The sequence below is a fragment of the Rhinolophus sinicus genome, linkage group LG11, assembly GCF_036562045.2.
Source record: "Rhinolophus sinicus isolate RSC01 linkage group LG11, ASM3656204v1, whole genome shotgun sequence".
Taxonomy (NCBI): Eukaryota; Metazoa; Chordata; class Mammalia; order Chiroptera; family Rhinolophidae; genus Rhinolophus; species Rhinolophus sinicus.
The window spans coordinates 54,874,900-54,897,763 of NC_133760.1; the positions used below are offsets into that span (position 1 = coordinate 54,874,900).

Here is a 22,864-nt window from a genome sequence, read left to right on the forward strand (position 1 = left end):
TTTATTCGTAAGTGTTCAGAAGTCGGTATACATGTAAAGTGCTTTTAAATTTTAATTCTACACATATTTTAAGCCTTTTATCAATGCCCACGGGGGCTCTTGCCTTTGAAATACTCTTTTCTGCTGCAGTAGCGCAAATGAAAATTTCTAATTCCAATCCCAAGACAATGTCTTTTCTTCCAAGGAGGCTGACCTCAGGAAACTGAATCTACAAACCCCATGCTAGATATTTCTGTTGTCTTTTGAACTGTTGTCTTCCTGAATTAACCTCAGATCTCAAAAGACAAGTATCTTTGCTTGTTGGCGGGTGGAATGGCTAATGGGCTTCAAAGAGAACCTGGCGAAACAAACTCTTCTGTTTTCTAAAGCTCTCAGTGTCCCCTGCCACAGACAGACTCTTCCTGGGTGCGGGGTCGTGTCATGGTCAAGATTCTGTGACAAACTTCCAGCACAAGCCATGTGATTCTGTCAGAGCTCTTCTCATTCACGTCAACAGAGTGTGAAAAAATACTTCATTGGCTCTAGCCATCCTGGGCATTTTTGATATCCCATATCAGAAAAGAGAAAGTGGAGAGAAAAGGGAAGGTGTATTTAGCAGCAGGACTCTCACTTACAGGTATGCAAAGTACTGATTATTTCAGACTCCTGCGTTGTAGCTAAGGGATGACAGAAGATGGGAACATAGGTCAGAATAAAGAACTGGAATTCTTTGATGTTTGAACTTTTTCATTGAGAGGAAGGAACAATGGGGAAAGCACTGAATCTGAAGGGACGATACCTGACAGTCAGACCTGCTCATGCTATTCTCTGTATCCCTTTGAGCAAGGTGCTGTGAACACGGGGGCGGTGGTTTCTCGTGGACAGCACAGGTGTCTGGACAGCTCCCAGGTGGAGCCAGCCCCCAGTGCAGCTCCTCAGATCTTTACTGAGGGAATGAAGGCATTTATTTTCTGAGTCGCGTTTTCCTTATCTTTCAAACGTGGCCAATATGTCACACCACACAGGGCCCTTGTCAGGAGAAAACAAAATCAAGCACTGACAGCACTTCAGCAATTAATTTACAATGTTAAACTATCGTTATTTCTGTCTTTACCCTTTCCAATGTTCTAAAAGTTAAAATTTCCAAGTAAATTCTTGAAAACCACGTTTAGCCTTTTCTAAGAGGGAAATTTCAGTGCGAATCATCTTGTTCTCTATGTTTCAAATGACCGTGTCCCAACATTCATATGGATTTTTATGTACATTTTTACATTTTAACATTAAGTTGATTTTACTTTATCCCCCCTAAGCCTTCCAGGGTTGTTCCTAGGCAGTAACTCAACAGCAGAATCAAGAATCTTCCTGGTCTTTCAATATTTCTGAATAGTCTGTGAAGAGCCCAGGGAATCAATCAAAAATCTCCAATGAGTGAAATCACCTATTTGTTATTGCTGTTTATATAGTGACTTTTCCTCTGAAGAGCGATGGTGGGTGTTGGGTCAAAACTTCATCTGGATAATGTTTCTTCCACGTTAGAAAACACAAGAAATGACATAAGGCCCCGATTTGCCAGCAAAAGTGGAAGCAGCATTTCCAGGTGGAGACTAGCAGGGATTCCCTTGGCAGAATTCACCCCCAGAGATTCCAACAACAGTCTCTCTGACAGGTCAGTAAAGAAAGGGATGCCGGATGAACCTGGAGGGCATTGTGGTATCCTGAATGGCACCAAATGATACACAAGAATATTCAACATCGATGCTCCGTAGGAAGAGTTAGCATGGGGGCTCGAAGGAGGCAAGGACAGACACATGTATTTGTGGATAACACTGAGCTCAAATCTATGCATTTCATTTTCATGAGCTTCTTATAACATTTCAGCACAAGAAGGAGATGAAAATGAATCCAGTGACTTGATGGAGTCAGTAGGTCTGCCATCAACAGAGAAGTCACCATAGCTACGTGGATGCCTGTGTTACCCTGCACTTCCTCAACCCCACGGGACGGAGACAGATGAGAAGCCCGCCAGGCACAGACCGGGGGAGAGAGGCATCTCTAAGGATGGTGCCAGATGGGGTGGGTGGAGCATAGAGAGAACATTGGGAGACAATTCTACCCTTCTTGGTGCGCGGAATCTATGGTAAGAAACAAGGGGAAAGAAAGGTAGGCGGAGAGGTCCAGGGAAATTGGGACTGAAAGAGATGCCCACACAAGGAGGATATTAGGACCAGAGAAGTTGTTCCAAAGCCGAGTGTTTGTGACCCTTTTGAATTTTTCACAGTGTTGTTTCAGAGAGGTAAAGAATTCTGGTTAGGAAAGAACAAATCTTTGTGCAAAGGCGGCCCCCTGACACGGTCAGACATACGATGCACTTACACGGTGGAAAGTTCGTGAACTTAATTGTCCGGCCTCGTAAGAACCGACTAGAAAGAAGCACATGGGAAAAGAGGATGGTATGTAGGGTATGCTGAGGGGGCGGGGGAAGGGTCCAACCCCCGCCCTCCTCAATGAAAAACTCTAGACATAATCCCAATGAAATGATTGGAATTCTAAAATCACAAGGGGAAAGTAAGTATGCAAGGGCAGGAGAATTCTTAAAAAAAGAGAAGAAAAGGGAGATGAACTTTCTGAGATATTAAATGCTATTATAAAAGCTCAATCATTGCGGCAGCTGGGTATTGTCTCATGAAGAGTCAGATCAATGTAGCAGATCAGGGAGCCCAGAAGGAGACTCAAGTACAAAGGGCAATTTTAAATATGATAAAGGTAGGAGAGAGGATGAAACCTTGACTAGTAGGGTTGGACCACTGGTTGACCAGTTAGAAAAAAATGAAGCTGAATTCTTGTCTTACTCCTTTCACTCAAATTTTAAGTGGAGTCCATACATAAAATTTACAAATCAGACAAAATCATTAGAAAAAAATGTGGAAAAATTTAAAAAATAATTTCTGAACGGAGAAGGCAAAAACCCAAAAGCCATAAAACATTTTATGGCTCACCATGTAAAATTAAAAAGTTTTCACATGGAACCCCACCCATAAATTAAAAAAAAAAAAAAGAGATCCAACTAGGAAAACATTCAAGCGTAGTAAAAATAATTCTTGTAAGTAGTAAATGACCAACAAACAAATAGGAAAGAATATAAATATATAAATAATTATTTGGTCAAAGAATATACACAGGCAGTTCATGAAAAAATTAATACAAGTGACTTATAAACACAGATACGTGATCTCACTCAAAATAAATGAAATCAAAATAAAACAATAAAATTTCATTCTTTCCCAATATAATGTAGCAAATTTAAAAGAATTCTATGACGTACTGTGTTGGTGAGGGGGGGGCGGGAAGAACTGATATCTTATTGGATTGGAGGTACTGACCGTATCATTGGAGGATGATATGTAAGAGCTATCAAAATTAAAAATACATCCCTTGACTCAACAAAACCATGTATAGAAAACTCTTCATTATGGCAACAAAAGATGGGAACAACTTAAATGACTATTAGGTCAAAAATCTAACTCTATTATATTTGACGTGAGCTATACAAATGTGCTTGCTGCTTTTGCAGAAAAGCAGAATTTGGATCATTTGCAGGAAATATGCACATTAGAAAAGTGGGGATAATAATTGCTCTTTGCACTTGAATAAATGTGGCCTGGGTTGGTCACGGAAGAGGACAAATGACGCATAAGAGAATAAAAAGATTAAGTATCAGATTAAACGCATTAATCATGCAATCTTAGCATAAGGATGAAAAAAAAGGATCTGCTCAGAAATAATTAAGATGTAATTATAAGAGCTGGAAAGATTATTTTAAGTGCTTGCAGGTGGTAAAGAAAACCAACCACCAGCTTGTAATTATGAAGGAAACTGAATAAATACATGCAATTTTAAATGTTCATCATATCCATAACTCGTTTGCACAAGAAGATATAAAAATATTTTATCTTCAGATGGTGGAAAGAAAATTTGGACTATAGACAAGAAACCAAGCCATTAAAACCCATGGCACTAGAGGTAGGGGTACCTTCAGAAACCAAACTCACCATTCCCAGTGGTCGAGTATTGTGGTGAGTGATGCCTTATTCTCAGCTCACAGTAGCTGGGCAGAACTGTATATTCTGGAATCTACCTTGAGGGGTCCCCGGTATCACATTCCATCTAGCTCCCAGTTTATTTGGGAGAAGGATCCCATTCCTAAGAGGGATGTGAACCAACAGCTCTGTGAACCTGAGTGAATCCACGGGACACGTCTGGATTTGGATTCTTCTGGGTCGCTGACGACCTCTGGTTTTGGATCAGGGCAGGAGGAGAATGAGGTGCTGTGAACTGTTTTCTAGTCTGTGCCATGCTTCTGGATTTTCCATGTCCCGTTCACTTCCTGCTCGGGAGCTGTGAGAATTCCTGGTCAAGAGCTTCTGGGTATCAGACGCAGGTTGGCACCAGGGTGGGAGCCAGATAACTCAAGGTCACAATGGAGACTGTGGGTGCCACTGCCAGCACCTATCTGAGGCCGGTCCTCCAGGGCCTCTGTGGGGCGCGGTGCACCTGTAAATGAACGGAGGTAAGCACCTCTCAGGTACTATGCAACCTGTGCTGAGGCCACCACCAGGACGCACGGGAAGTCCAGTAAAACAGTAACTAGTTATAATCTTTACAACCAGAGTGGTCCTCGGGAAGTGATATCTTACATCGTCAAGTGCCTTCTCTACCTTAATGATATTTGAAAAAAGATCCTAGGATGTGACCTTTGGTGTGGTGTATTCTGTATCAAATACCAGAATGCAATAAAACACCCCAAGGCTTAATATGAACGCCTTGGAAAACGGCTCTCTGTACGCTTTGGAGTTGGTCCTTGGTGCAGAAGTTTCTGGCATCAGACTCTTGGATGTAGTTTTTCTGGTGTTTGTTTTGTTTTTGTATTTTACGAAATGTGCACTGCCATCTGTAGCTGTCCTTCTGCTGGTAAATCCTTGCCATTCCAAGGAAATAAGGTTCCCTGAATTTGACAAAGAGGAAGAACAGAGCCCATAATTCTCAGAGGCGAATCACAGCCATTGTCTGCTGCTCTGCGACCTGCAAACAAACCAGAGCTCAGGGCTGGGTTTGCTTTTTCCACCTGGCAACGACGGTTCTAAAAATATTCCCAAGGCCCGTGATAAGGTGCTTTAGAAACAGGCTGTCCCTCTCATCAACGGGGGGAAAAAAACGAGGCAGAAAAAACAGTGACCAGATGTTTTCAATAGAGCAGAATTGGTTTACATCAAATCAACATAATTTTGTGTATCGCTTCCCCTTATTAAAAATGCACTGTGACGGCCCCATGCTAGGCCCTTGTGTTTTAAAGATCCTGTCACACTGCCCAGTGTTTTCCAAACTCCAGTCACGTGGGAACCACCTTCACGTTGTTTTGCCATATCCATGTAAAACCTAATTATTATTTATTTACTTGTTTTCACTAAACTGATTCAAGTTTGTATTTAAATAGATGCAGTGATAAAACTTTATAATAACCCTGAGTAATTCCATTGCCTGTCAAGGCTCTAATCAGAAGCCTGTTTTGTCTATATTAAGGGTGAATAACAAGCATGGGAGAGGTGTTGACAGCACGCCAGAACCAAAAGGAGACTTTCTCTCTGACAAAATTAGAAGGACTGAAGGAAAAATGAGCAGGAAATGACCTTCTATTGTTTTGTAAAGCCATGTCTATTTTCTTTGCATAATGGTCTGCTGAGCCCCTATCAAAGGCACCAGGCTGCACGGCTCTAGGACTCACAGACTGCGTCCCTTGGAGTTGTGCAGTGCACAACCTGACCAACCACAAATGCCCCTCACTTCGGAAAACACTGACAGAGCTCCAAAGGCATTAGAGAGGTAACGAGTAACTCAGGAGGTAGTGTTACAGAAGAGAAATAGGATCTTATTACACAGAGCCAGCATGCCTTAGAACACATTTTTTTTTTTTTTAAATCACTTGATATCATCTAAGAAAGAAGGAACAGTGAGGGAGCACAAAGAACACAAGACGTCCGAGTACGTGTCTGACCTCCAGGTCTCTGCAGATACCCTGGTGTGGGCAGGAAGTGAGTAGGTCTAGGGGACACCGAGGCCGTAAGAAAGACTCCGCAAGCTTCACAGCAAGGGGCGCTGTTTCCAAAGATGCACATACTTATTTCAGGGCAGCGTTTCTGCCCCATCCCGCCATCCCTGCAAATTAAGTTTGCAGCGGATTCAAGAAACAATGATAATGGGACACTTCCTCAAACTGAGGTCCCTTCCTGGGCTGCAGCAACTTCTCTAACAAGGCACTTTCCTGAGAGCCCCACACTGTGGGTTTCTTGTTCGTTTGTGTCCGGTCTGTTTTTCCATTTCCAAGTAGGCAGATAAAAAAGTTCTCTGTCCCAACCTTGTGCAAGTTTATTGCCACAGTCTTTCAGTTTGTGATTTCACCACCTAAAGGCTTCACTCTTTCTCTTAACTGCTTGTTTATTTTTGCATTCATTTCCTTTCCTTTTGGTAACCTGACTTCAAAGGGCTCGCCGGGGGGGCTATTAGCTTTTTGCTTATTTGGTGAGTGAGTCCCAATCTTGGCAACACATTGGAGTCACTCTGGGAGGGGTCACATCTGGGATGCCTGTATCTTCCCCCCAGGGTGTCGGGTTTAATAGTCAGGGGTGTAGCCTGGATACCGGGATTTCTGAAAGCTTCCCAGGTAACTTGAACATGCACCTGTGACTCAGAACCACTGTACGAGGCTAGTGCTTCCAAACTTTATGTGCTCGTAATAATTACCTGGGAACCTCGCTCAAACAGAGATGCTCTCAGTGGGTCTGAGATTCTGCATTTCTAACAAGCTTCCAGGTGATACTCGGGACACCACTCTGCAAGGCACCTGATGAAACGATCTGCTTCCAAATGTCCTCTAGTCAAACCAGGACTGACCAGCCCTCACCTTTATTCTCTCTCTGTCCTGTATCTACACAGATTCAAGCAGCACGGGATTTATAGCTAGCAATGGCATTTGCGCGCATGTACTGTTGTTTTCTTTCTGAATATCTGATAGTGAGGATTCTTATTCTACCCACACATGAAAGATTACCTGAAAAAAAGCAAAACCTTCAAATCAGAATTCAGAAGGATGAACTTAGGCTCACAAAAACTAGAATACACTTGCTGATGTGGGGACCCACTTAGAACCCGAGTTGGTATGAAAGTTATTTTTAACTGAGGACATTTGGGATTCAACAGACGCAGAAAGAAATCTTTTTGGAGCTTCCTTTATCTGACTAACATAGAAGCTTCTGGAAAATAAGGCTGCCATAAATTCCCTCTTCTGAGTGGCTTTTACTCTCAGGAAGGAGACTAAGAGTAAACTTACCATAAATTCCCTCTCCAGGGGAGTTTTATGGCCTTGAAGAAGACAGAAAGACCAGTCTCACCTGCATGAACAAGCATTATCACAAACTTTCTTATCTCTGTTCTTTTAGAAACCCATTTGTTCTACCCATAGATGCCTTTACTCCACTCTCCCTTTTGCCTACTAAGGTATGTAAGCCTCTAACTGTAACATTTATGGGGCTACTTCTTTTGTAAGCTGTCATATGCATACAAATAAACTTTTCTGTCCTGTTAATCTGTCTTTTATCAGTTTAATTTGCAGGCCCCCATTTACTGGACATAAGTGGGTAGAGGAAAAGTGTTTTCTCCCTGACACTAAACCACTGGAGGCTGCTATTAAGTAACCATCCCTTCTGTCTATGTCTTTCTCTGTCCTCACGTCCAGACCTGACCCCCATTTTCTCTTATGTTCCCCTTCACCTAAAGGAAAAAAAAAAAAAAATCAAATCGCATTATCTAAACAACACTTCTGCCTCATAGTTCAGAAGCTGTTTTCTGTTCTTTTAATAAAGTTCGCAAGACAGATACACATATTTCTTCATAAGCATTTTTTCAATTATGGAAATTAATTTGGAATTTCAATTATGGAATAAATTATGATGACGAGATTGATACAGCCGCTGGTTAACACCGGGTAAGAACTTTGCACAAGTTGCAAGTGGAAGTTTTTCTGCAAATGAACCGCATGGTACATAACCCAGACCCACCATAATATCTGGGCTGCAGAATTCTGATTTGAACACTGAATAATAACGGGAATGTTCCCTACATACATTTTCATTACATCCCTCGAAAGAATGACATGATCACGCAGAAAACATGATTTAAAATAAATAAATAAATAAATGAACCCAAACTGTTCGGCCCCTACAACTGTATCTCACAGACCACAAAGCATATCATTTGCTAATTAAGACATAATGCATATGAACTCGTCTTGGCCCAAACTGCCATCTCGATGCTTTTGCAACGAATTTCTTGGCAGCTGACTGAGACCACAAACTCTCATGGTTGGCCTCGTGCAGTGAGTATCTGGAACAGTGTGAGAACCGCGTTTTTAAGGTCAGGCCATTACATCTATACACTCCGGCATTTGGAGGAAATTATCTGAGAAATCTCCCTCTGTAGCCCTGACGTCTGTCTTTTCTCATCTCGTATGTTCTCTCCTGTTTTTCTCCTCTCAGCATTAGGAACGCTTCCCTTTGTACAGCCAGCCCACGAGGAAACCAAGCCTGCTGTGTAATCCTCACAGTCACGAAAGGGAATTCTTTAGACGCACCCTTGGCACACAGCACCCCGAGTCATGCTACGGGGATCCATGTGTGAGGAACAAAGAGAATTGTTTAGTCTGTAAATTGGCTACTCTGACAACAGGGCAATTTTGGCTCCTTTAGAAGCTTCACAAAGCTTTGCAGCACAAATCCTAGTGAGCATTTACAATGAGGGCTGCACTGAAAGCTCCTGAATACCGAGGGCGGGGCTGGAACACACAAAAGCAATCACAGGAGGCTTCCAGGAGGAACTGCCACAAATGAGGAGTTAGGGTGCTGGAGGTTTTGCAGGCCTGGACTGGACCTTCAAGTATGAGCGCAAACTGTGTCTAATGTAGTAATAACCCCACTGCTCGTGTTATCACAGCTAGACTTGGTGAAAGCTTGCTACCTGTCTGTGACTACACTAAATGCTTTACATACTTTGTCTCACATAGAAGTCTGTGAATTCGCTTAGGTTAGGTCTTATTATCTCCATTGTAGACACGGGGAAACTGAAGAGAGAGGTCAGAAAACCTGCCCACGTGTGACCTCCTGGTGAAGGGGGGGTGCTGTTGACACCCAGGCCTCACGCCACCTGCCCCCGCATTTGTCCTCCTCTCGTCTTTAGCACAAGTGACATCACACGTTGCTTGGGCGATCCATCGAATGTTCGATTTGGACGTCACTGAGATCACATCCCACTTGGTCACCTTATGCGTGAAAAAGCAGAGGCTTACGGAGGGGACTGGAATTGCCCAGGGTCAGGTTGGGTAACGCGAGGAGTAGGACCTAGGGGTTCTCCACCACTTCCTGTTAGGACCACACTGAATTTGCATCCAATTAATTTTGCAGCCAATCACTACATCCTTTCTTGTGAGCCCTGTGCTTTCAACGTACACGTCTTATCCCCTGCAGAAGTGAGACTAAATCCGCTGAGGTCTGCGAGCCTACGCGCGCCTCTTAACAATCTGGACGGCTGTGGGGTTTTTGTGTCACTACAGTCTCTGCCTCGTTTCAGGTAAATCTTGCCTCCTGAGCTTAGAACTTGGACCACGGGGCTGCAACTCAGAGAGTCACAAAGGCAAAAGTGAGGCCAGGAGCTGCGCAGATCACCCCTCAGTCATGTCGCAGACACCCCTTTAGGCATCTCATAATTTCACTTACAGGAGGACGAGTCCATCATTCCTACGTTCCTTACCTTCGGCTTACACACTGCTGGCTGAGCTAGGAGGACAAGCACTTGATATGCACTCAGCACTGTGCTAAGAGAGCTTGTGCCCGAACGCTCCTTCACTCTGAAGCCTCCAACTACACCACCAGCGAGATTCTGCCATGAACCCCATTTTACAGATGAGGAAACTGAGGACCAAAGAAAGGAAGCAGTCTGGCCCACACTGCTTTCGACTTTACCTGAATCCAGGTGGTCCAAGTGCCAGGGGTCGGTGGCGGACGACATAGGTGAGAGGGTGAGTGGGGAAGCCCCACAGTTGGACTCCACCAGTTCGCCCTGGATGTGAACGTGAGCTGAGATGTTGGTTTGTCTCAAAGCTGCCTTGAGGGGGGCTATCTGGTTGAACTGGACTCTAGAGAGGCACCCGGTGAATCCCGGGGTGTTGTACTTGTGAATCTCTTGGTCAATCTTCCCTGTTTCTGAAAGAAAAGAGAAAGAAAGTAAAAATCTTACCCCCCTCACTATATTCCTTCCAGCTGTAAAACACACTTACTTGTCTTTGAATGCCTGGCTCCAAATCTCACTCTTAGGTTTCAGGTTAAGATGTTAGGTTCTTTTAGATGCAATATTAATGACTTGATAAGGCTTAGGGCTAGAGACGGCCCTTGCAAAGAACCTTCGGTGTTACCAGAGAGCCAGGTAGGGTAAGGACTGGCTAAGACGGCACTTGTTAAAATAAAACACGTTCATAACTACCTTCCTGACACTCGCCATATTGCTGAAACTGACAACTCTCACTTGGCTCTGATTCTTCGCCTTTTTGATGCTTCAACGGCCCTCGTCCTGTATTGAACAAGGTCCCTGGCCTAGCCCTCCTGATAAATGATGGTTTCATATTGTACTTCTTTCTTATTTTCTTCTTTAGAATTCTTTGTTTAAAAGAAAGAAAAAAAAAAAAAAAAAGAAAATGTTCCCAGAACGTGTAATTGGGCATTTCCTTTCTTCAGAACCCATTCCGCTTGGAATTCTGAGGTTTACAGCGTCCCACCCAGTATCTGATGGATGTTGGAAGCCAGGACACTCTGCCAAGTCAATCGCAAACACATACATTCTTACACATGTAAGAATCACTCCCCCTCCCCCTCAGTAACTTCCTAAACTAACATTCAGATGGGGTGAGTCTGAGTAGAGGCATTTCCAACGTGTACTGTTTAAATTAGCATGACCACACACTGTCACACCAGTGAAATCAGTAAAAGGAGTGTCTTTTTGACGCTCTGCCCCGAGCTCTAGAAGCTGTGCAGCACAAATGAATGTTGAGGGAGTCTGAGAATTTCCTGGTCGCTCCGTGTGGTTTCTGGACCAGCAGCATCAGCACCTCAGGGAACTTGTCGGACATGCAAAATCTCACAATCAGAAACGAGGGGGGTGTTTTCATAAGCCCTCCTGTGATTCTGATGCTGGAGGACCACAGACATAGGTGGTGATAACGCAGTGCTGCAAACCCACGTTACGGGACACCCGTACTTTAGGGCAGAGCACAGCTGTCTGTATTCTGGATGGGAGATTACATTCACGTGATGACTACCTTTGAAATATAAGGAAAAGGAGGTGAGATATTTACCCTCCCACTTGAACTGTGAGAAACAAAGATACTGGAAAACAGAAGGCTAGCTACGTCTGTAGAATGTTGAATTCAGAGCAGGGGATGTTTCTCACTAGGTCATGAACACAGGTGAAGCAGTCTCGTAGAAAAATTTACCCGTCATTAATCAAAACATACATGAATAGAGAAGGGAGCATGCCTTGGAGGCACAAGAAGTGGATGTATTGGTATTCATGGCATTAATGAATCAGTGCATGGGACTGACCAGTACTAGTCCCGTGTGAATTTCAATTGATGGAAGAGATGTGACATTGGGGATGATGAAGAATGGTAATCCTGGGGATTCAAATGGGGTCTTAGACATGTACATAAAGACATTTGAATGAAGGATCCTCCATATTTTTCTCCTGCAGGAAGATTCAGTCTGTGATTTTGAGCTGGAGCATGTGCCACTCAGGATGGGGAGGTAGGAGGTACCTGCGACCTGTACAAAAACCCACAGTCAGGATGTATCCTGAGGGTTCCTTTGATGGCTGGAAAGAGGCTCTGGTCCCAACGACACCTGTGCTGGTTTGTTCCCCTCTCCCTCCCTTGCTTTCTCTTCACTGACTGCAGGCTACTGAAGGATTCATACTTTGTCTCCTGGTCTAATACCAGAATCCCTCATTCTAAGACCACCAACGTGCCTTCCTCACAAAGAGTTCAGATATTTAGTTTCCATTCCCTCCCTCGAGCGATCTGCCTTCCCTTGAAACATCCTCAGACCAAGGAGACTCAGTGACTGCTACCAGAGTGGAAAGGAAGACCTCAGCTCCTTGCTTCCCTAAATTCCTATCTGGTTTCACCTGCGGTTGAGGCACCAGGACAAGTGGCCACTTGGTGGTAGGAAACTACATAGGAACAACCTCAGCTCCATGAGCTGCTTCTTGCCCATAAATGGAGAGTTCTTTTTAGCCTGTCTAGCCCTGGCATAGAGCTCCAGCAAAGGGAATTCTGGGGCTGGTAGCTACTGCCACCTGGTGGGACTTCAGCTCAGTTCAATTCAACTCAACTCAACTCAACTCAACTCAACTCAACTCAACTCAACTCAACTCAACATAGAGCTCCAGAAAAGGGAATTCTGGGGTTGGTAGCTACTGCCACCTGGTGGGACTTCAGCTCAGTTCAACTCAACTCAACTCAACTCAACTCAACTCAACTCAACTCAACTCAACTCAACTCAACTCAACTCAATTCATCACAGGTCTTGACTGCCTGGTAGCGGTAGCAGGAAGAGAGTGATGCAAGGGTTTATCCTAGGCAGCTCACAAACTGGCGGGGGGAAACAAACATATGTACTACCACCCGACTAACACAACTGAACACAAGCTGTATAATAACAAGAGTTAACATTTTTATAAAATGTGCTAGATGTTTTATAAAAATTTGGTATTTAATTTCCTGAACCACCCTATGGAGAAAGGAGTGTCATTATCTCTGTGTAATGTGTGAGGAAATGGAGGCTTTTGCTTCAGGCCTGTCGTCTCCTGAGGCCAGGCAGACTGACCTCGGAGCCTCTTAACCATGACCATTTTCTGAGCTGAGAAAGAGACTATGTGTTTGGCAAGATTATCAAAGTCTATGGGAAACCAGCGAAGCAAGTTTGTGTGGGGTTCTGGAGAGGTAATTTCAGGAGAGGTAACACGAGAACCAGGGTTGTTCTTTTTTACCAGAAGGTAAACACATTTTTAAGTGTACAATACAGTCTCTTCAGCTCTAGGCACTCGGCTCCACGGCAGGTCTCTAGGACTGACTCCTCTTGCAGAATGGAATGTTCCTTTTGACGACCAACTCATGCCCCCCTCTCCCAGCCCTGGCAAGCACCGGTCTGCTCTTCTGCTCCTATGAATTTGATTATTTTAGATTCCTGATATAAAGGATATCCTGTAGTATTTGTTTTTTTTGTGTGTGTGTCTGGCTTATTTCACTTAGCATAACGTCCTCCATTCACATTGTAGCAGATGGCAGGATTTCCTTCTTTTTTTTTTTAAGACTCAATACTCTTCCATTGAATGTGGAGACTACATTTTCTTTATCCATTCATCTGTGGGTGGCTTTTTAGGTCATGTCCATGTTTGTGCTATTGCAAACGATACTACAGTGAACATGGGAGTGCAGGTATTTGTTTGAGACCTAGATTTCAATTCTTTTGGGTGTATATTCAGACATGGAGTTGCTGGGTCATATGGCAGTTTCCTTTCTTTCTTCTTTCTTTCTTTCTTTTACAGTTGACATTCAATATATTTTGTATTACTTATGGATAAACAGCATAGTGGTGAGACATTTATATAATTTACGAAGTGATCCCCCAATAAGTCTAGTACCCACCTGGTACCATACATAGTTATTACCATATTTTTGACTACATTCTCTACACTCTCCTGTGACTATTTTGTAACTGTGGCTGTTCTAGTTTTAATTTTTGGAAAGACCTCCATACATGTTTTGAATAGTGGCTGCACCACTCCACGTTCCCACCAATTTCTCCACATCCTCACCGCTTGTTCTCTGTCGTAGAACTCGGCTCTGACGGTGAAAGGAGGGAGAACTGCAGGTTGAGTGTGTTACAAGGTTGACGTCCTGGGGCCTGTGGGGTCTGATGGGTCCGAGCTCAGGCCAGATGGGGAAGGGCCTTGAACGACACTTTAAAGTGCTTGTATTTCAGTGAGAAACTCAAGGTGTTTCATCTGCCGACGCCTGCGATGGGAACTGCATTGGAAAGGTAATTCTAGTGGAAGCTCAGCAACTGCTTTGAGCAAATGGTCTCATTAGCCCTCAGGACCCTGGAGCTCCCTGGGCCAAGCAGGGACAACCTTGCCAGGCAGGGCTAGACCATGAATATGGACCAGGGCTCGTTTTGTAATTCCCTAGCCTCCTCTTGCTCGCCGTTGCTAAGCTGTTGTATAATCTATAATGAATTGGTCTTGGTTTTGTTTCCTCTGCTAGAGATCTGGGTAGGGAACTTCTGACTCTGTGGTATTTCATATGGTCCCTAACAGGTCTCTCAACTTTAAGTTAGGGCCAGCTTCCCAATCACACCACAGAAAATGAACAGCTTCAAAGCTGTAGGTACTGTCACACTTGCCTCTCTCTCTCTCTCTGTCTCTGTCTCTCTCCTTCAGCCCCTTTCTGCGTTTCTCTCTACTCTCTATTAGGAAAAATCCCCCGTGTTTTCAATTCTTCTTTCTTTCCTGAAAGGTGACTGGGTCACAAAAACCAGGGTTCTGTTGCCCAAGAAAGCAGACCCCAAACCCCCAAATCTGGATAGTGTTCCAAAGCTGGTTGATGTGTCTCTAAAGACTGGGTCTGAGACCCATTCCCCTGGGGGGGCAGGGGGGTGGCCTGCAACCAGTGGGCTTGAGTTCTGTGGTCCTGACTGTCCCAACTCTGGGCCATGTGGTCCAGAATATTCAGAGCTCCTTCCAAACCCAGCCTGGTGCTCATGTGTGCACTGCGTTTGCACATTTGTGCTTTATTTCATTAAGTTTCTTAACAACCCTCTGAGCTACACAGACCATCCGCACTTCATGGAGGAGGAAACAGGCTTAGAGAAGGTAGGGCTTTGGAAATGAATAAACGCGCGTATTTCATATAAAAAACAAAGACGTCCAACGTTTCGTATTATTTGAAATTTCTCTCTGGAATATAGACTCTATTATGTTGTTTGCATATTCCCTTGGATTTTTCGCATTTTGTAGTCAGGGGCTCTATAGAAATGGCACAGTGAGGCTCTAAAAAAAAAAATGGCTGTTAGAGACTGCTTTGAGACCTTTTCACGGGTGACTGAGCCAACAACACGGGGTTTGAAAGTGCTGTGAACTGATATCAAAGCTTTGCCAGCATCATATAAAGCACCAGCAAGTTCTGGAAATGCTCGTCTGGAATAAAACTCCATACTTCTCAGGAACACCCAACAAATGTTCGTGAAGCTATCACTTTAGTGCATTTGAGCTTATTACAAGCGAATTATGCTAATCTAATATTGATGGGACTGGTCTCATACTGAAATCAAATATTAAAATACGATTTACGGTAAGAAAGTACTTTCTGCATGGAGATGTCGTGGTCAAGGCGTCATATGTGTGTGTGTGGGGGGGACCCTGCTCTAAAGAATGCAAATGTTAGAAATGTAGTACAGTCACTTCTGAAATTAAATCCTCAGGCTGTCATTAGGCCTGGAATGTCTTACATTCACGGTGACGTGGGTTAGAGTAAAACAGTCCATTTAAGATACTGACATAATCCCTGGCAAAACCTTACAATGAAATGCTCCTGACAATACTTTTAAGGAGAATGCAGCAATCACATTTGTAATGCATTAGCATGCTTTCCCCCGCTTGTCTCATTCAGTGGCTGAATACCAAGTGAGAGGCGGGAGTGTTAGGAGAAAAGAGGAAAGGGAACATGAATGAGAAATGAGAAACGCGGGGAGAATAAAGCCAGCTGCATGGGCTTGTGTCAGAGGTCCAGGCACATGCTCTCCTCTGGGCCTGGGCAAATGCTTAGGTACCTGCTTCTCCAGAGGCTTCCCACCCACTTTCCTTTGAGACAGTGTAAGTTCATCTATGTAGCTGCCTCGTATATCCCATGGGATCTGCTCATCAGCTGAGTTTTGTAATGTTTCTTATCAATATTCTTTTTTTTTTTGGGGGGGGAAGGATGTGATGTTATGAAATATGAACTATTGCTGTAAAGTGAATTTTTCACTTTTTGTGAAAAACAGCCAAATGATCTTAGAATGCCAGTTTGACTTAGGATGGCAGTGATGGAAGACTTTTTGATAAGGAGCTATTGTGTGCCCCTCGCCGTGGTAGGGCCTGGGGAAGTCACCCTTCTAAAGACTTTGTGGGATCCATGGGAGATGGCAGGCCCTGGTCCCAGCCCAGCAGAGCTGAGCTTTGCTCAGCAGACACTGCTGGGACACCTGGCCCCAAAGCACTGTCCGTCCTCTGTCGCTTCCCTCAACTCTTGGGAAGAACAGGTCCCACTGGTGGCAGTGGGGGTGGTTTTCGGTAATTCACAGCCTGGACACTCAATGTCATCAAGTCACAGAATGAGGAAGTCATTTCATTCTCAGTCTCCTTTCAGTCTTTCAAAGGCTCCGTTTGGGACTGGACTGTCTTTCTTACCACACCCAAACTTGATGTTTTCCCCCTTTTAACAAAGAGAGAACCACCGCTTCAGCAGGTAGCAGTACTGAATTTCCTAATACTTCCATAGTATGTATTTTTTCCCCTCATCACTGCTTTATCATTACAGCAAGCAACACTGGTATTTCATTTTAGGGTTGCCATTCAAAATTTCCTCTTAACATAAATGGTTTCAATATAAGTTTATTTAAGTAAAAAGAGAGAGTCTATTTAAAGAAAGGTATTGAGTAAGTAAAGGAGGTAACCAGAAATGGCAATGAGGTAACAGGAAACGGCAAAAATATGACCAGAAATAGCAAATATTGTCAGTTGGTCCTCAAATTACGCATCTTTGGGGCAATAGTGCTGTGCAGGAATTTGGTGCTCCTCCAAACCCCTGATTTTCAACCTTAAGCACCGCTGTTTCATTCACACAGAATTCCATCTTCCTCCTGCCTGTTCATACTTAATTATCTGCGATTATCCATCACTTCAGAACTTCAGGGTTCCCAGTCCTTCAAAGGGAGCTCCGAATGGTTTCCTCCCAAATGCTGCCCCTGGTTCTACTTGGACCAGGTGTGTTCAGTCCCTCTCCATAAGGGCCACAAACCGGGAATCTGGACCTCTGTTCGATTTCCAGTTTCCTCGGGGGCAGAGACTGAACGTTCCCTGTCTTTATGCACCTTGAAATGTCTACAACAGCGCCCTGCACAAAGTAAGCCACCGGTGCCTGCGTGCACGACCGTACCTGAGACTGTCTATCTATTAAACAGTCTGCCATTCAGGGTTAGGTCGTGTGGGATGGGGCCGAGCACTGTGGACATTTAGGTACAGCCAAGTTCACTGTGGGCAGAAGTGTGTCAGCCTCATGGAGTGAAATGGTGTGGAACAGGGCCTTGAAAGACAAAGGGGGCGTAGCAAATCTAGATCCAGTAGCTTGTTATTGCTTCTTCCCAGAAGCACTATTACCCGGAAATCTGTCCACCCCACTGAAAATGCACTCATCTCTGAAAACACTGCTGTCTTGCTCTTACCGTGACACCCATCTGTGAGCGCTGAATACCCACTGCTAACATAAACCCTCCACAGGCCTGCAGCATAGAGCAGTGGTCAGGCTGCACCTAATGGAATAAGCAGGAAGTGGGTTTGAAATCACTGCCTGGGCGAAGCTTTAAGTGATTCTTGTAAAGTGAGACCTAAATGAGACTGGTGAGTTGTAACTGGCTGTACAGTTGAAAACATGGCCATGGTGCTGCTGGGAGGGCAGTCACCCTAAATTGTGAGTCTCAGTCTCAGGGCTGAGCAGCTGGGACTCCCCTGAGAGAAGAGCTGATGTGGGTGATTAGGCTGGCTACAATTTCCCCATTTGTGCATAGCTGTATGGACAGGCACCTCAGTGGGTCCCAGAATTTATTATTCCCAGAATAAATAAGTGGGAACTAACCATAACCAAAACAAACAAAAAACCCCCCAAACACAACAACAAAGAAAGCTGAGCATTCATCTAAAAAAGCAAAAGAAAACCAAAGAAACTTCATTCCTCAATTCTGACGTGCTCGGATGACAAACGTTAGGCAAGGCACTGAATGCTGGACTCCAGATGCACTGCTAGCTCCCTGCTCTTTTAGGCAAATTTTTTTTGATCAGGGACGTCCTTCTGACCAGCTAGCTGCCTTTCAAAAGATGCTTAACTAGAATTAAATCCATATTCATGATTGATGTATAAATTATGTGCTATGATATTTCATTAACCTCCGAAAGAAAGACACTAATGAAATTTCACTGCATTTATTATATGCTTTTCTCTCTCATGGAGGAAGGCGGGACTAAAACACGCAGGTGTCATTTAAACAGGTCTTGACCTGTGACACACGGTAACTTAATTACAAAGAGGCAATGTGCTGGGAGAAACAGAATCTTTTTCTAAGGATAAAACAAAATTGGATTTTTTTCAGAAACAACAATAAAAAAAAAAGCCTTCACGTGAAGATATCAGCCTACTACACTATTTCACAAAAAGAGACAGTATTGCATTGTTATTTGTAGAAACTTATCACAGTCCCTGAACTTTTAGGGCATGTCTATAGGTTGAAATCGTCATTCGCATTCCTAAGAGCTAGACTGAAAACCGCAAGCTTATTCTGGTTGCTGGTTAATGTAATACAGCTGTGATTACAATACAAAAGGGAAGAGGTGATCCTTCCAACGCTTCCAAAACTCATCTGGCATCATACAGACACACACATCTCAAAGACAAAGTCTCCATTTTCTCTGGAATGTTTCCAGTTGTCAGACATAAGACAGAAAGGCTGGTGGCCCTTTTCTGCAGCCCCAGGCGCCCACTACATGGCGGGATTTTCAGGGCTAGGAAGACCAGGCTGTGCTGAAAGTACCAAGCCCTTTCAGAAACACGGACGGAGCCGTCAATCACACCACAGGCTGGGTGCTGTGATTTACTTCGTTAGAAATGCAGGTCTGAGTTTACCTCTAGTAAATAGAAGCTGCGGGTTCCAAAGACTTGCTCTTGGAGAATAGAACACGAATGCGTGGTCTGAGCCTCCCATGAGTTTGAAAGGAACGAGCCTACTTCTTACTCACTGGGTTTTATGCAACTTTTGCATGTTTACTTGAGCAGCAGCAGTAGAAAATTACCAAAATCCAGTGTGTAAGATAACCAAACTGAAATGTAGTACAGAAAAAAGAATCTCTTTCTCTGTGTGCCCTGCTTCTGCTAAACATTCATGTATGTATATATTTACTTATTTATTTTTAGGCTTTGGAAAGCCCTACTAAACTGCAGCCAACACGATAAGGAGAGTGAGAATAAGCTTTTAAGGTTTTTCCTTAATTCCTCTCCAAGTCATTGCCGAGTATTTAGCCAAGACCAGCTGCCCAGGGTCATACGAAGCTAACTCCCAGGGCAGCTGGGGATTTGGGGGCGATGGGGAACGGAGGAGAACAGGGTGCTGACCTCATCTATATCACCAGCAGTAATAATGAAGTGTAGGCTAGAAAAAGTGTGTTCACAAAATTTTACTTTTCCAGATAATGTCAAACGGAATGATTCAATAAAATAAAACGTGGTTCCCTCCTTTGTTCTCACTTATACTGTAATTCCTATCCCAGGAGGCCTGTCTCACCCAAGAGGAAAAAATCCTTTGAGGACTAAGGATGCATCGCAGCGTAAACATGAAAGCGTTAGGAAACGGATGTCGGAGATAGGGGTTGAACGCAATGGTTTTCGCAGAGTGACGGGAGACCTGTTGAGCACACAGAAGAGGAGTGTTGCCAGAAAGGGAGCTGGCAGGGTCCCCGACTTGCTCCCCATGTTACGTAATTAACAGAAGAAAGAATTCAAGTCTTGGGACCCTGACACATGCGATGACGTTCAGAAGACAAAGCCTACGTGATTTGAGGCTAAACCTCAAAAAATGGACCGATTGTCACATGAATTTGAACAGTACAATTATACCCCGTCCTCCCAGACGCTACAAAGGAATGGAGCCCAGGTGTGGATTGGAAGGCCTGGGGGTATGTAAACGTGTTTCTCCCCCCAACACCGTTTTCTCCACTGTACCTCTAAGACCAACTCATTCTTTTCTGATGCGTGTAATAGCCTTCTAGGCGGGGGAAACACTGACAGAAGCTGTCTACGTTTCAGCAAAGCGTTTCATTAAGTCTCTCACAGAACTTTTGTGGTCAAGACAGATGGTAAGGTAGAGTTTTAAGGATCGATTTTTAATGAGATGAACTCTGGGTGGAATTTGATCAATGGGTGGAAATTGGCTTCAGGGGAGAATTTTGGTGGTGTGATTCCAGGCTGACATTTCATTATTTTATTAATTTGGATAAGGACGTCCGTGGCACATGGACCAATGGGTTGGTTATACGGCATTGAGTAGAAAACGGTCGTTATACACGAGATGACAGGACCAGGAGCCAATGGGACATTGAGAGGCTGAAATGATAGTCCAGATCTAACCAGAAAAGGTTAGCGGAAACAAATACCTACTTTTTCTCACTGAAAATACTGCCCACCTCCTCCCATCCCTCAAATCACCTTCCATATGATATTGTATGGGACACACCTGGTAACACCATGTGCCCTCCATCCTGTCTCTCCAACGCCAGCCCTGAGAGCACGAGGGTGTTTAAATTATAAGTGACTTTGGAGCTAAGAGTGAGATGTGGTTGAGACAAGGAAAGGATGGAGTCTAGGTCCTAATCTAGGAGGTGGTTTCTGAGACTGTCCCCTAGCGCGGTCAGAAAGAGCCCAGGACTGTGCAGTTCAAGACAGAGCAGCCAGGTATACAGCAGACGGCCACCGTGCCGGAAACAAGGGCACACGACAGAGTCAGGGGAACTACAGGTCACTACCCTGGCTTTCGGAAAATCCTCTTTCACTGAAGATCCCCTCCCCTTGTGAACCGTTAACCAGTCCCGATGGTACCAGGGTGAACCATTCAAAGTTCAGAAGAAAAGGAAGGGTAAAACTAACCCCAGCGCTGCACCTGCCTCTGTCTCTAGGTCACCTAAGTCAGGTGATGGGTATGACTCAGGTGGGGTTTACAGGTCTGTTCATTTCCACACGCCTTTTAACAAAGGGCAAGTGAAATCTCTCCAATATTCGCTTGGAGCCCTTCATTTTCAGCTACGACTGTACGACTGTGCTAGTCGCATGCTTATTTTCCCAGCTGGGCAGAGTCTCTGGTCCTGTTATTATCGCTTCTCTTCTAGCTCCCTGTACATGTCATGGCACTTCTATCTCCACTTCAGAAGGTGCAAATTACAGTGGCTGCAGCACCTTCAAGAAAATGTCATTTCCTCGCGCTGGCAGTCATTTTCTCTTGGTGTCATGCTGTGTGCTTTGTTTCAGGGTATCGAAGCTTAAAATATTTTATGGGCCAATTGCATTAATCTCTCCTCTAAAATGTGTTAGTGTGAACCCTTGCCATCTTGGGAAAATGAATCTACCTGTAAAGACGTGTTTCTGTCTAAATGAGGATTTACGTCTCTTGGCATGAGCACATTTCGGTGTTTGTCCTGAGTGTCTGGAAGGCTTTTTTCAACACAGGACACCCGACAGCAGGGCCTCATGATGACTTTCAGGGACTCTACACACTTATGCTTTCAAGGGCCCTCTCCCCCATAAACAAACAGACAAATAAACAACCCCCCCCGAAAAAACAACCCCAAAAAGATATTTTAGGACTGTGTTGGTATAAAGATGAATATATTACTATATGAAAACATTTTCTTCCATCTAAAAGTTCATTGTTTTTCTTCTGATTTTAAAAGAAATTGAAACATTTTCATGGATCCCTAAATGTCTCGGGGCTGCAGGAACTATTGCTACTGAGCCTCGTGGGTATGTCGGCCCCTGCAGAACACATCCGATGACCTTTCTGGATGGTCTGGGGCTTGACCGGGGACACTGCTTTATCAGGCCGTGGAGAAAGCTGTAAAGTGGCCCTGGGTTTGGCATTTTGAACAAGGATTTGCAGCCACCTTTCTTTTTGGCCATTTGCCTCTGTCTTTCTTACAAAGGTGGAGTAAAAGTCATGCTACTTTATCACATGGCTGCCTTTCTGCAAGGAGCTAGAAATCACAAACCCCTTGCTGCTCTCTCTCTCCTGAAAAGCATCTTTACCTCCACCAGCATTTAAAAATTGGGGAGCCATTTTAAAAGTAAATGAGTCATCTTCTTGGAAAGATGACATTTCTTTAGCCACCCTGCTCTCTACCATCTACACAACTTCTTTTCCATGTTTGGTCTTGGGCCAGATTCCCGGGAGAAACTGCTTTCTTGTTCTATGGCGAGATGAGGTGAAAAGTCTTACACAGAGCAGCTTTCTCAGGGAGCCTTCATTCGTTCATACAAGGATTTATTGAGTAACCACTGTATGCTAGGTGGTGGGGATTCAGTACTGAAAAAGAGTTCCTCCCTTCATGGACTATAATTTAATCTCATGTAACATTGTAGATTCTGACAATACGCTGGACAGTAATATTATGTGTTGTGTGAATTAATGGCTGAACGAATCAGTGGAAGGTGAGAAGGCTAATTCTTTAGGGTGAGCTCAAAAATCAGCTGAGCGTCATTTCTTTTCTCGGGGAAAGAGCCCACTGCTCTGAAGCGATACTTCACTAAGAAAATTACAGCAGGGACAGGGATGGAGTGAGAGGGGAGAGACTATTTTAGCCGGATGATCAGGGAAGAACACTGCTGAGAGTACAATGGAATCAGCTTCCGGGGAGTCACGTACTTATCTGGGAAAAGCATCAG

The 22,864-nt window shown here is 44.2% G+C and overlaps 1 protein-coding gene across 1 annotated transcript in view; it reads right to left on the reverse strand.

The window, feature by feature from the left end:
- Positions 1–22,864, reverse strand: part of CNTNAP2 (contactin associated protein 2) — a 1,478,782-nt gene that overhangs the window by 11,906 nt on the left and 1,444,012 nt on the right. The window contains exon 22 of the mRNA XM_074316028.1: positions 10,044–10,283. Coding sequence (XP_074172129.1) covers positions 10,044–10,283 — 240 coding nt within the window. The remainder of the gene's footprint in view (positions 1–10,043; positions 10,284–22,864) is intronic.